Here is a 15,352-nt window from a genome sequence, read left to right on the forward strand (position 1 = left end):
AGACTTCTGGGTGAAGAACTAACCGTAACAAGGCAAGAAAGGAAGTACCAAAACTGACTGGAAAACTTAACCTAAGTAATTGGCTTATTTTGTTCTAGTCTGGACTTTGCACTAAGAGTAACAGAAGATTTCAACTCCTCATCTTCCAGTTCACAGAAAGCAGGTCACAAAAAAGAGAAAACTCAGAGAAACAACAGGCTCCTCCTGTTAGTGAATAAGCTGCTTCAAGCCAAGGAAGTTTGTAGTGGAAGGTTGCAGAAGTCAGGGATCACCAGCATTGTTCTTAAGTGAGTAGAAATTACTCAACATAACTGCTAAAGATACGAAGATGACAAAGCTGCCCTTCTAGAAGAGTTGAGGCCCAGGCAGGTGATCCACCTGCTTCACAGATAAAAGAATCTTATGTCTGGAAAAAAACCCAACAAAAACAAACAACAAAAGAACCCCAAACAAACAACTAATGCCCAAAAAGCCTAAAGGTCTTCTGTTGTTTAAGGTAATGATGACTGCAGGTCTGAATTCTTCCTTGCACTCAAAAATGCAACTAACAAAGGCCTACAGACAGAATTGATTCATGAGCAGTGACAGTTCAAACTGAAACATATGAGGTTACCACCCTTGTGGTGGAGATAACCATGAAGGAATCAGCTGTTCATGAGTCAATACCCTCCTGCAGTTGCCGTTCACTGGATCAGGGAAGAAGTCAGATCCAGAGGCAGTCTTCCCTAAGATAGCAAAGGGCCGTTACCACACTAACCAGACAAATCAGTCCTTCTCTGTTTCCAAGTCAATGCTCAAGAAAAATCCCTTCGCAACTTCAACTCTGCATGGATACAGCTCTCAGTTCAACCTGCTCTTTCCTTGTATTAAATTTAGATCTGTTTGCAGGGCAATGACTACTGCTCTTGTCAGGAGACCCGAGCCAGTCTCCCACCTCTTCCCACATGCTTTCTAAGCTTCAGACACTGAATACTTCTACTTGAGATCCATGACAAAAATGCAGACAGCCCACCAGCAGTCCTAGTTATCAATGACTATTCTCTCCTGCTTCTTAGATACTAAAGCCTCTAGAATGGCAGCCTCCAGTCTTTCTCCTCTTTCCCATGTCACAAACTCTCCAGTTTTCTCTCACAGGTAGACTCATTATGCTTTTCCTCATGCTAATAGTTACTATGCTGATCAAGGCCCTTTTATAAAGGCAGCACAAATTAGTGGCATGTCCTTCAGCCATAAGAAACTCAATTCAGGCTTTTCAAGAATAGCAGGCTTCAAAAATCACAGCGAGAAGAACACAATCTCTGAGGCCTCAAAAACCTCACTTCTTCAATTTGTCAAGCTTGAAGAAGTGGCAAAGTCTGAATAACAAAGAAAGGACGTCAGTAAAGTTGGCTTTCTCTTAACAAATGCAATTTTAATTCAGAGAATTAGCCCACCTCCTGGTTCATCCTCAGAAGCTCGGAAAAGAACCAGGAAATTTCAACCCTAAGACTTCTCTTTTTTTTCCCCCTGACCTCACAGTTGCAAAGAAAGGATTTGACTATTCAGCAGTTATGGAAATTCAGAACTAAACTTGGGTGGGAGCACAAAGAAAAAAAATGAAGGTGTGTCTTTATTTTATTCTAATCCTAGATCCCATGAGACAGTTCTGATACAGTGAATGGCTGCACCTTAAGCAAGAACCTGTCCCAGACACTACCAGCTGTCACCAAGTCAAATGAACTGACAGAGCTGGAGATTCAGGCTAAAGGAGCAGAGTGTGTACTTCCCTCTAAACCTGCTTCTTAGGAGCCTTTCAGAGAAGGAGGACGAGAATATCACCTGCCTGTGTTTTAACAGTTCACACTAGTGACTCACTGTTTCACACAGTGATTCTTAATGGAGACAAGGAAGAGTAGGCTCCTTTTCCAGGAAAGGTGCCATTTTTTGCCACCAGACTTAATGCTTCTGTATCCAAACTCCTTACCAAACCCAAAGTAATCTCCTATTCTCACTTTATGCCTTTATCCAGGCAAACATCTCCAACCTTCCAGTTCCTCTCTTCAGTTCTGGCCTCCCATTTCATACGCTTTTTCAGAGCGTATTGTCCTCCAAAATATCCTCCTGGACATCCCACTCAGAAATCCTTCCAGTTGTATGTGCTCCTAAGGCTGACAGGTCCCATATTCCACAACTGCATATAGCTTCATCACCACCTCTATCTCATGGGCTCACCATCTCAATGTTATGCTAATATCAGTCTCCCTTTTCCACCTCTGCCCTCATTGCTAAGTTCCTGATATTTCATAAAATCACCCCATTAGGTCAGGGACTCTACTGTGGGTCCCTAATAAGTTAAGTGTTTCCCTGCCTCAGCAGGGAAATTCTGCTCAGTTCTCATCTTCACTTTCAAAATTTCCATCTTTTATGCTACCTAATTAACAACTCTTTCTGCCATCAGATCCTATATAATTACTCCCTCTGGATTTCCTTACATGACTCTTTTGTTCCTTTGCCAGCTCAAGTCCTTGGCTCTCATTTCCAAAATGCCTATCTTTGCTTCTGTTAATACCTGTACTCCTATACACCTTCTTCTCATGGTTTACACTACTTTTGCATCTGCTTCCTCATCCTTATTTACACAGTTACCAGCTTTCAGTAGTCTTTGATGCCAACTCCTACCCAAAACTCCTCTCTATCTTTGTTCTAAGAAGTGATTGGAATGAAAAACTTTAGAAGCTTTTCCCATTAAAACAAAGATAAAGGAAATTTGATTAGAAAGCCATGCCATTTTAATATTGACCTTATCTATTCCAGTAGAATTATCACATCCCTGATACTTATCAGATGTCAGATGTCCAATTTAGACTATAAACCTTTTGGGGCAAATGTAGCCTCTTCCTCCACGTAACAAAGAGCCACAGCACTTAAACCAATCCTTAAGGTAAGAAAAACATCTCGGAAAGTCAAAGAACTTGCTTTTGCCAAGAGCAGCACCACTCCACGTACTGTGACTTGGAAATGACCAGGGAAGTTAAAAGTCCTCACTCTTTGAAACTTCTAAATGCAAGAATAGGGTTCCCCTCAACAGAAATAATGCCTGACCATGCCTGAGAAGAGAGGAACTGAGTACAGAATGAACTAAAAAAGTTTTTCCATGGTATCTCTAGCCCCTTCCTGCCTCAAGTCTACAAAGCCATCACTTATCCACTTCAAAACAGCAGGAGAGTCACTTCTTTTTTCCTTCTCTCTCCAGAAGGAGCACAGCAGAAACAAACCTTGAGTGATAAATTATGCACCACTTTTGTGTGGCTGCCTCTTGGCCAGACGGGAAATTTTTCTCCCAAAGCCTTTTGTTTCCAGCTTTGATCCTAGTGTTGGATCCGCTCTGTTCAGCTTTCCCTCAGCATGGAGGTGAAGGGAAAGCTGACACAGGCCAAGTTCAGGCTTACTGCAAGTCACAGTCAGATCTTCCATTAGCCTTCTCCCCTCCCCCTTCCCAACTGGAACTCTCCTTGAGTTTGAAAAGATCCTATTAAACATTTTTCAGAGGGCCTACAGAGGATACATTATTTTGATGGATGCTGAGACTAAAGGAGGAGGATTTCTAAGTACAGTGAAATAATGGAGTTTGTTCTAATGGGTTTAAGAGATGCCCGGGGGCACCAAGTAAGTTCCTTCTCTGCAAATCAAAAACACAGAAGACCAGAAAATGGAGCCGAACAACTAAACGCCAGGAAGCAGGGAAATCGGGCTCTATTTAACTGCTGCTCTTGGTTACAGCCAACTTCGGGCTGCTTGGAAAAACAGCACACACACACATCACTGGCACAAACTTAACAGGAGAAAACAAAGAGACAACAGGGGTCAAACCGGGGGTGGCAATAGGAGAAGGATGCAAGGCTGGGTCCCCACCCCCTACCAGAGAGTCGGATCAATTATCCTTGAATACTAACAAGATTTCCGATTAAAGAACTGCTGCTATGCAATAGAAATAGAAAGCTGCAGCAGCTGGGAGGGGCTGTTAGGCAGTAACAAAGAGACACAGAAGACTATGCCCTGCTAGGGCATGCTGAGGAAGTCACTATGCTGATAGCCAGGAGAGTAAAACTTCACCTTGACACTACAGAATACAGGGTCTGTTTTCAGGCAAGTATGTTCTCTACTGGAAGCTTTGCTGGACAACAGTTCTTTACACAACCTCATCACTGTAGTGCAGGGAAATGAATCCTATAGTACCCCTTCCAGGGGAAAAATCTGGTACTTTTTACTTCTGAGTATTGCAACACCAGAAAACTGCAATCAACATAAAACAGCTTGAGAAACAAGTCTCCACTGTCTTTGGTCATACAGTTTTTGACAACAATGCAGTTGGCAGTATAAGCATTGAATACGCATGTACATTACTGTCTGATAATCTTAATGGTGTGTGACTTGATGACTGGTGGCTAATACCAGAAGAACCTAATCACCTAAGAACATCATGACAGACAAAGCTTCTGTTACCACTTTTCACAACCCACAGGTGTACTAATATGAAGCATTTTGCTATAAGCATGTATCTCATACCATCAGAATCGGGCTCATGACTGTTCAATCCCCTTTTTATTTTTCTTCTATTTTAAATAACAAACACGGTTCCCTGATATGAGGAGTTTCAGTCCTCCACAATTTAGCAATGCAAAAGTCAACAAATATCAGCTCCGTTTAATGTTAATATAGTCTTTATGAAAACTTATTTTCCTGCCCTTACATAGTGAGTCTTCTTTCATCTAGGCTCACAGCAGCCAAGGAGATCTGCTTCTCACAGTAACACTGATTCCCACAGACTAAATATACAGGATGGAATGCTTCAGCATTTAACAAACAGTTCTGCATAACAGAGGCAAAAAAACATGCCAGGAAAGCTGAAAAACCTGAACACGAATTCACCCACAACATGAGGGCAGTCAAATACTCACAGGTAACAATACCAGAGTGACCAGGTATATAGCATGAATAAACCACAAGCCTACAGAATCACAAACCCCTGAATCCATATAGTTACTACCTTTAGTACAGGGAAATTAAAATCTAGAGGGAATGTAGAGATAAGAAAGAAGATATTCAAGAAGAATTACAGTGCCCAGTTTTCACCCAGTAGAGACAAAAAAATCCCATAAAAGAGTAATACCTAACAAAACAGCCATAGCGAAGAACCACTGGCACTAGAGACACAAAAGCAAGAGCCTAACCATCAAGGACAATGGATTCATAAAGGAAAATTACAATTAGTGTTTTCTGGCACTTGTGTGAAACACACACAGCCACTAAATACAGTACGCCAATTAATGGAGGGGGTTTGTTGTACGCCAGAGCTCCAGCTCTGGATGTTTTATCAGATAAAGCCAATCATCTTAAAGACGGTCAGTTTAAGCGTGCATATATATCATATATCATATATATATCATCTTATTATGTAAACCCCTCCAAGATAACCTCACAAATAGCTAAGCTGGAAATAACAGAGCACTAGAGAAATTACATATCCACTTTTCTTGCACATTTCTTTTAACAACACATTACTTACCAATTCACCCTTTCCAACAGAGGGTCAGTAAAACTTCTGTGGTTTTATGAATCTTTTGATCATCAGCAAGAGAGACAGAATTATTATTAAAAAGAGAAATAGCCACAAGTCACAGGCAGCAGAGGAATACAATGAAGTTGTAAGATGTGCTTACTTTACAAACGTATTTTTAAAACCTTGACTGGTTTTTAAGATAATATCTCTTTATCAGCTTTTTTAAGTGTTATGAAGCATATATTCTATTGTGTTCAATGTTAAGTTGCATTCTATGGCAAATGGAGTTGGCCTTGGGCAAGACAATTTCTACTTCACTTCCCACATTTACAAAACAAGGATAATATTTGCCTATTTCACAAGAGTGCAGGAAGAGTCAAGAGCATTATCAGACTAAAGATCATTCTCATAGAATTAATGTTATAACTATTTTTTAATGTTAATTTCACCAGTCTGGAGAACTACAGGTTTTTAGGAGTAAAAACAAAATGCAAATCACTTTAACTTCTTTTTCTAGTTCACATACAGCAAGTACTGCCTTCTGGTTTGAACTACAGACAAGTGGATAATGTTTATATCCAATCACTTTTTCTTCTGTAACTTCAGTGAACCCAATGTAGTGCAACGGCTCCAAGTTTTCTGAAATCCCATTTTGTGGCCCACAGGAACAGAATATGCCTCTTCAAGGTCCACAAGACACACTGGAAATGCAAGCACTTCATGTAACTAAGAACCTATTAATTTTCTTTCTGCATACACTCACACTCCCATGATACAAGAAGGGATTCTCTATTGCACAAAACAGTGTTAAAGCACACAACTGAAAGCTTCTAGAAAGAGAATATAAAAGAAAATTGCTTATATACACTATTAACTTCATACTGGAATATTTGTGCTGTATGCTTTTCTACCACATTTTAGTAAAAAAAACAACAAAACCAAACCCCACTGTACGTCAGCATTCTGCAGCACCTTACTCTTCATTTTAGAAGTGTAAGGATGTTACTCAGTGCCATCAGCACTTCAAAAAAAAAACCAATCAAGATAATTCAGGATGATCATGAGATCTGTGAGTATCATCCAACCTGACCATCAGTAAACCCTGGCACTCTCAGCACACCCAGGAAGTAGAACATGATCAGCTCTAAGCTGACAATAAGAAAATGGGTGTTTTGCACTTGGTTGAGAGTGGAAGAACCAACAGCAATGCCAAGCACATGTAATTGAGATTGTAATTCCCACTGCAAACTACACTTCTACAAAGGTGTTCCTTTCAGGCTTGTGACTCTAAAATGTAGTCAAGATGTTTGGGAAGTGAAGTTCTGATATTAACAATTTATTTTGCTGGCAGAGCTCCAGGAGCCAGAACAGCAAACACATTACCCAGACAGGTTCTGTGACATTCTGTAGTTATACTAACACAGACCATCTTAGCATGAGGTCCTTCTGCACACTATCCACCAGCAGTGCGTGCCATTAGCTTTAAATTCTCTATGTATGTCCATTTTCGCCTGTAATGCACTCTTCCAAGAGCTCTTCCAAGGATACTTGCAGACCTCTTTCGATGGTTTTGGTTGGGTTTTTTTTTGGCACAGACTTCTCCAGTTTTAACTGCCACTATCCACTACATGAGAGTCAAAGGTCAATCTTGCAGACTTGTACGCTTTCGCTCCTGTACTGAGGCAGAGTACAGGTGCTTCTAACAATTTACCTGTTTGGCATCGTGAGTTCTGTGGCTGTGGATGCTTTATGACAGTTAAGCTGTACACTATCCTGGAGGTGCTTCTAAAGGACAACGTTGAAAAATTTCTAGCTAAGGGAAGGAACACCAACTCATCTCAAATTTTGGCATTTTGTCTGCCACCTCCATCCTGACACCTCTTCATGTTTTTCCTTGCTTCAAACAGGAAAAAGATTGCTTAGGAATTGTGTCCTTATTGCAAAACGTATCTTTCCATGGAGGAAAGAGGATATTTACTTCTGGAAGTAGTTGGCACGCCCAATCATAAACTCCCATTTATGTGACAAGAGGATACATGAAAGTGCACATTGATGGGAAAACTACTCAAAAGAGAGAGAGAGACTGCCATAAAAAAGCATCCTAGAGACATCAAGGCACAACCACCTACTAGGAAACCTGCATTTTACAATCAGACATGTCCCACATGGCTGTTAACAACCCAGACACATTAACTAGGAGCACCTGGGTAACAGCCAAAATAAAACACATCCAGATCTGCACCTAAACTAAGATCTATGGTTTAGATCCTTCTCCCTCCTAGATGTCAGCTGAGTATCTGTGTGGCATTTGGGAACTTAAGAGTACTTCTGGCTTCTAAAAAGCAGACCTTCTGATACACAGAACTATGGCCCTCTCTAGTCAGTCTTTCCAAGCTGGCTGAGCACATTCTTCAAAGCTGCCTGCAATTAGGTTTCTTGTTAGAAGAGAAGTAATATTACTTGAAACCCAAACTCTCTCTGATTGTGCCCCAGGGGCAATACTTGTAGAATGATGGAGGTCAGCAGCACTACTGCAAATGCTTCCTGTAATTTCAGAGTAGCACAGGAGAGAACGGATGGGTGAAATTATACAGCAGCTGCCAAAGGAGTGAAGGGAGAGAAATGAGGTACGTATCTCTTCTCTACACCCCTCCCCCAAAAGTCTTCTAACTTTTTATAAACAATTCCGCGAAGCGTTTAGATGTTTTCTTCTCCACTGAGTGCACTTGTAAAATAGAGCTCCACCGTACAACACGAAGAAACAGCAGATGCTTTTCAGTTAATGGAGCAACCACAGAGATAAAGTTTCCATGGGCGAGACTTGATGGAACTACCTCCCGGCTCGCTAAGAGCGCAGCGAAGCCCTCCCCTCGCCACTACTTTTGGTACCGCTCCTGCCCCAGCCCCGCTCTGCCAGGGCGCTGAGGGAGGACTCCCAGTCCCCGCCGAGGCGAGGCAGGTAGCCTGGGGCGCCACCGCAGAGCCGGGCTGTACCTTTAAGGGGCCCGTCGCGGCGGGTGCGCGGCTGCATTCCTACTCCGGAGCGGCGGCTGTCCCGACACGCCGGGCACGGCAGCCTCCGAGGCAACCTGCGCGCCCGCCCCGGCTCGGCCCGCCGCTCGCACCGCGGGAACAAAGCCCGCGCCCGCCGCCAAACTTCCGCGGGGGGCAGCGGCCGCGTGGGCTCTGGGACTCTCGCTGGGGAGAGAGTCCGCCGGCCAGGGCAGCGCCGCTCCGGGACCCGCGCTCTGGCCTGCCAGGAGACCCCGCCGGCTCCGGCCCGCCGCGCCGGGGCACGGGCAAGGCGAGAGCGCCGCGTCCGGGCGCGGGACGGGGCGCGGACAAAGCGCGGCGGCGGGGCAGGGCAGGGCAGGGCTCCCCGCCCGGCGGCGCGGGCAGGTGAGCGGCTCGGCCGGGCGGGGATCCCCGCCACCGAGCCCGGGACGGCAGCTGGGCCCCCCGCGCTGCCGCGGGGCAGAGGGTGCCGCGGCAGCCGCTTACCTCTGGAGCGTAGCAGCGCTCCCAGCAGCACCAGCAGGAGCTGCGGAGGCGCGGGCAGGAGACAACCCCCGCCGCGCCGCCTCATGGTGGCAGCGCCCCGGCCCCGCGCCTGGGCCGCCCGCAGCTACGTCGCGAGCTCCTCCTGCGCGGAGCACCCGGCACGACCACCCCTCACTCCCTCCGCAGCTGCGGCAACACCGGGACCAGGGGCTCGCTCCCCGCTCCGCCCGGCCGAGGCCCGGCCCCGGAGGAGGAGCCCCGCTGGGGCAGCCCCCGCCCCGCTCCCCCCAGCGCCGAGGCACTTCGCAAACTTTCGGCGCGGCAAAGGCGATCCCGGGGCTGCGGCTCTGCAGCGAGGCACACACCTCCCTTCGCCACCCCCTAGAGCTGCCGCCGGCAACTGCTGCGAGACCTTTAGGCTCTCCCAGCGCCCCCGGACCCGCTCCACCCTTGCCGACGGCGGGGAAGCCCTTACTAAAGCGGCCCTGCTGCTCGAGACTGTCGGTGCCGGCTCTCCCTGTTCCAATTTCCGCAGCGCCGCCCAGGAGCATCGCTCTGGGCTCTCGGCTGCCCGCCGCAGAGCTGCCCGGTATCATTCGGTCCCCGCGCGTTGCCACCGCTTCCCGGCTTGTGCCAGCTATCTATACCCAAGACAAATCGCAGAGCCCTTGTCCCTGTCCCATCCTCGTTTGCCAAACACCCTTCGAAAGGGAAACATTCACGAGCCCTTTGCCCGGCATACATGTTGCTACCCTCCGTCCATGACAAGCATTCTGCTCTGTTTTCCTTATAGCCGCAGTGTCCGAAGACAGCTGACTATGTATGAATTTCGGATGCCCTAAAAAAAAGAGCTAGGGTCGTTTCCTGTAGGAGTAGAAATTAACACTTGGACAATTGGCTTATGTGCCTTCTGCTCTGTACTGCATTAAAAAGCAGACAGGCTTTCACTGTACATCATCCTTACAGCCAGTTTTATGATCCTCTGTGGCATGATTTGGCATTTTAATACATAGGGTTGACAATGCAAGAAACTGTTGTTAAATAATTAATCTCAGTTGATTTCAAAGTATTAACTTGAACAGAAAGCTGACTCAGATAGTCCAAACCATGGACCACAGGGGAAGATGGGAATTTTTTCAAATTGACACCAAAGAGCCAACAGATAGGAATGGTCTTATTTAAACCCTTCACAAAGATGAATCCAAGGAAGCTGCAATTAATCCCATCCTTTAAACAATCACAAGAGTAAGTAAACAGCACAGCATGTGATTGAGAGAATTCTGCCACTCCTATTAAGTGTAAAATGGTGAAGACAAGGGGTATTATTAAAAATGTCAATGTAAAATTAAAACAGGCACTGAGTCTTGACAAATTTTGCTCAATGTAAAGAAAAAATAATCCAACACAGCTTCACTGAGGAGGAGAACTCCCAAGAGCAGGAACACGGTAAGAAACAGTAAGCAGCAAACCATGTATAAATCTACACTACATAGCCACCACAATTTTAAAAATGCAGATTTTTTGCTTTATTTGCAGAATGACTACATCACGATAGGAATAGATCCATTTTACATAGCAAGAGTGCAATAGCATGTAGACGAAGGCATTGAATTCTATGTATTTGATAGGCAAAATGTGCAAAGTTGCAGAAGAGTAATAACAAATACAAGGTAGTCAAGAGGGACTGACTGAGATGGAGAGATTAAAAAACCTCTCTCTTCTAACACTGACTTGGAAGCAGTGACAGACTGAGGCTAGGAAAGTATATGCAATTATTGTAAAGGAATGAACTCCAAGATCCAAGAGTTTAAGATGATTGAACAGAACCGTGGATTAAAGTTAAGAGAGAGAAAACAATAACCTCACACTGACTGGGGGCTGGCTGACTGTCTAGCATGCAAAACCCTTACTGTATCTCCCTAAAATACAGGGCATTTTAGTTTATATTCTCTACCAAGGCTAGATCATCAGGTAGTATAAATCAGAGGAACCCTTCTGACTTCAGGCTCACAGAAGCTTGTAAGAAGTTTAGATGCTGAAGTACTAAACATGATAAAGCACAGACACAGGGCCCAGAACTTCCTAATAATTATATACTTAGGTCATGGAACAGTCTTCTAACTGTTGAGATTAGTATTTTCCTGTGTTTAAAACAAAAGCCTCTTGAAAAATATTGTCCTAAATGCAAATAAATTCACTTGTTAGCTCTTCAGGTCTTCTCTCCCCAGGGAACAAATGTTTTTATCCACTTGTGTTTCTTAAAGTGTGTTTACCAGTCCTCTGCATCTTGTGCTGTATTTTGGCAAATCACTTTCCTCTCTAAGCTCAACATCCCTAAATTATATTTCTCTCTTATTAATAATTTTGAAATCCCCTGGTGAATGTTAGAGAAGCATATAGTATTGTCTTTCACAATAATCTCCTAAATAGGTTTCAGTTGAACAGATGAAAATTTATATTATAAACCTCTCAATTACCTATCTGTTGATACAATACTATGATTGAATATAGCCCTGATTCTTTGAGGAATAATTGTAGATTTATGCAGTGTAAAATGGATATTTATGGTAAAAGTAGAAGGGTTGTTAAATAATGCTGGTAAAATTGAACCATATGTTTAGGTCTTGCCACTCTCTGACCAAGCATCTTCCAGAAAGACTACCAGAATGCACTTCAACCCATGCACGAGGTAGGTACTTGCTTTTACCCACATCTATGAGGGAGGAACATTATGAAGTAACCTGTAAAAATTTATAGATCACTAGTAAGTCACATATAACATAAGTATTGTAAAACAGATGAGAAAGAAGTAATTAAAATATAATTAACAATTAATTTACATGACAACATGCCTAAGCAAAAAAACCCCCACCAATCATTATAAATGGAACAGGAAAAAGATTATTATACTAATAAACATTTTGAGACATAATTCTCTCCCCTCCAAAAAGAGACATTAGAGAAATAAACCAACCCAATGGCAGAAAATAGCTGCCATGAAATAATACTAAAAGTTTGCATCATTTCCAGAGTGATTTTAAATAGCAATCTTATGTCAGGAAAAAGACAACCAAGGACATGGTGTCATTGAAAAAAGAAGAAAGAAAGGAACCACAATGAGGTAGGATTATTAGGGAAAATATATATTATCTATTCTAAAACCACAAAGATCTTAATAAGAGGTTTAAAGAAAAAAAGAAAAGAGAAAAATGGTTGTAGTCTTACCTATCAAAGTATTTTTAAAGCATTTGAATGAGCTGTTCCTTGTGATGATGCTTCTCCACACCTCAAGTTACCTAGAAGAGAACGATCGCATAGCTGAATTGTTGTGTTCAGAAAGATTTGGATAACTGTGTTTTAAATATTTGAGATAGAATGAATTCATTTAATAGAATGAAAAACACACATGAAAAACAGGCAAAATGCATTTGTGCTAAATGAAGTTCCCTTTTTTAAGTAATGTAAAGCTCACTGAGTAAACAGAAGGCAACAGACATGATACATCTTGTACAGCTTTTGGCACCGTCTCATAAGACACTTTCATAGAATGACATTTTAAATACAACTAGGGGAAGGTGTGCAAGCATTTGATAGAAGAAAACCGTGGTGGTCATTAGTCATGACTCATCAAAACGCAGAGGAACATCAGAAAGACACATTTTGGGATATATCCTGTGCTCTGTTTTATATACTGTGTTCACTACCAGCGTAGATGATATATTATTATGATTATAAATTCTGTGCTATAACAACTGATAACCTCAAAACAATGGCAAAAGGATGCAAACACTAGAAAGGATGAGATCAAAAACCCCAAATCCTACTGACGAATTGGACAGGTTGTCCAAAAACAAACAAGGGAAAAAACAGTACTGAAAAATATTTTATCCTTGGGAAAAGAATGAAACATGAATAAACTGTGTTGAATTCCGGACTAGACAGAAATACAGCAAAACCAGATCTTAGGGTTGTACGGATAACCAACAATATAAACCAATAGTGCAGTATCACTGCCAGAAATGTGTTTGATTCCAGAGCACATTAACAGGTGTGTCATATGCAGGACAATTTGTTTGGTTTCTTAAATTCTCGTGGTACTGAAGCCCCAAGTGGCATAATGTGTCTGGTCCTGGATTAACACCCTAGAAACATAAACACAGGTGAAGAGAAGCAAGAAAATAGGAAGAAGAAGTTTATGAATCAAACCCTTGGAGAAAAAGGTGAAAGAATTAGGTATGCCTAGTCAAGAAAATAAAAGCTTCAGGCAAGATGCATCTTTCTGACACATACAAGCTCATTACAGAGATGTCAATCAGCTATCCTCTATGGCTCCCATAGAAAGATGTGAAAGAGTCAATTTGATTTGCAGCAAGAAATGCTTAAAAGATTTTGATCAGCATTCCAGCTAAGGATTTTTCAACACTGGAGCAGACTGTCTAGGACGACTGTGAAATCTCTTCCACTGGATTTTTTTAAAAACAAAGTTTGATAAGCATGCTGGCACTAGCCTTGATATATTTAGTCTTGATGCAGTGCAGGCTAGACTAGGCGATCTTTTGGGACTCCTCCCAAACTTAAGTTCCACAATGGATATAATTCCGAAAATTCTAACTAGAAACATAATTTCAAACTCTGCACTCTGATTGATCAAATTCTGTGTTACTAGTAAGCTCCACTAAATAAACAGAAAAGCCAGGAAAATAGTAAATTGTTCCCAACAGTTCTCTAAGTTTAAAATAAAATCACAGGTTCCATGCTCTCCGACTATGAGATTTTCCAGTGGCCCTTTTAATTTCTATAATTATTCCACTGGTACATTATCCACATCAGTTCTCTCTGCCATATCACCAGTGAACTAAAGAGGTGGTTGCTTGGAATACTAAATAGTTAAATTCAGGATTTTACCCATACATAGGAAGATGCAGTGAGACAGTTGGGCCTCCAACTTCACTGTTGGACCTGTAAAGAAACAGTTTAATTTTCCAAAGAGTTGAGGGTTCTACAGTTTTGCATCTGATGATAGTTTGTAAATTATAGTCTCTGTGTTACATACATTAAATGAAATATTAGCATCAACTTATATTTTATGTTATCACTTTTTCCCTTGTTGCCTTCCCTGAAGTTTTCTAAGTAGCAGCACTACTGCTGTATACCCACATATGCTCAGAGATGTCATAAACATTCAAATACTGTCACCATTGTCCCTTACCGCGTTTCTCAAGTTACTGCTTATTTATTTTTAAGAAAACAGTAATTCATTTGCCATCTTCTGCAGTGTTACCACAATTGTTTTCATTTACAACAAAATAAAACTCATGTTAGCAAGTTTATGTGTTACTTGATTTTCTTCACATTTCATTTAACTGTTGCTTTTTAAGCATTCCAATTGCACATTTGTTTTGGGAAACTTTATGATCATCTCATGGACCACCATTAATTCTACTTTGCAGTGCAGAACAGTAAAACTAGAGATTACATTAAATGACTACATTCAGAAGCTGAGATACAAAGAATCGTGCAAAAGATCCTTTGTAATGTAATGGCCAAAGTAGAGATTCATCTAACCCCATCCCTTTTTTGTGTGTGTCTGGAAGGTGGGACTGAAAACAATCTGCCAGGCCATTCAACTTTCCGCTCTAGGGGAAAAAAGAAAAAAAAAAGAAACAAAACCCTAAGTAAATTAACTCTCAGAATAGGGAAAAAAAAACCAAACAACAAACCAAACCTTTCTTCATGTTTTCTTTGAGATGGTAGCTCTTCCTGTGTCTCTTGAAATCTGGTTCTGCTCATTCTTTTGCCGGTTCCCTAACATCCTCTGTGTAAAAATAATGCAAATACACCATCATTTATTACTGATGAGACTCCTCCCTGCAGTGAAATGGCAATTATCCAGGCCTTGCACAATGTCTGCATTGCAAAAGTAGCCGGTGGGCTAGCCTTAGGAACAGCACAGCTTATCTGGCACAGAAAAAAAGAAGAGAAAAGAGGAAGAGCTTAAAAGGAAAACGTTCTCTTAAAAGCCAGCAGTAGAAGAATTCAGTTTGAAGACAGAAGTTTAACGACCTTTATTCTCCAAACACATCCAAATGGATAAGTAGCAAGTTGTGTCTCCTAAATTAATTTTTGACCCCACGGAGAAGTTCTTTTCTAAAGAACTGGAGACCTGTGTCTTTCTTTGACTCCCAGTTATTAATGTAATTTGCTATCAATAGTCTCTGTACTCAGATAAGAAGTTTGTGGTAAAAATCAATCACGCAATCAGAAAGAAAGGTGACCTTATGTCTTGGTATGTGGGATATCTCTGATGGGCTG

The 15,352-nt window shown here is 42.3% G+C and overlaps 1 protein-coding gene across 6 annotated transcripts in view; it reads right to left on the reverse strand.

Annotated features, from left to right (window-relative positions):
* The window catches only part of LRP4 (LDL receptor related protein 4), a 97,047-nt gene that overhangs the window by 73,668 nt on the left and 8,027 nt on the right, over positions 1-15,352 (reverse strand). For 3 of the 6 annotated variants that reach the window (XM_051791895.1, XM_051791894.1, XM_051791896.1), the window contains exon 3: positions 14,766-14,855. In XM_051791895.1, coding sequence (XP_051647855.1) covers positions 14,766-14,775 — 10 coding nt within the window. In that variant the 5' untranslated portion in view covers positions 14,776-14,855. Of the gene's footprint in view, positions 1-9,040; positions 9,601-14,765; positions 14,856-15,352 lie in introns of those variants that run through there. The other 3 variants (XM_051791893.1, XM_051791891.1, XM_051791897.1) reach the window with 2 other exon arrangements.

This window comes from Manacus candei, unplaced genomic scaffold (genome assembly GCF_025592945.1).
Source record: "Manacus candei isolate 608988 ecotype Guabito, Panama unplaced genomic scaffold, ASM2559294v1 h1tg000033l, whole genome shotgun sequence".
Classification (NCBI taxonomy): domain Eukaryota; kingdom Metazoa; phylum Chordata; class Aves; order Passeriformes; family Pipridae; genus Manacus; species Manacus candei.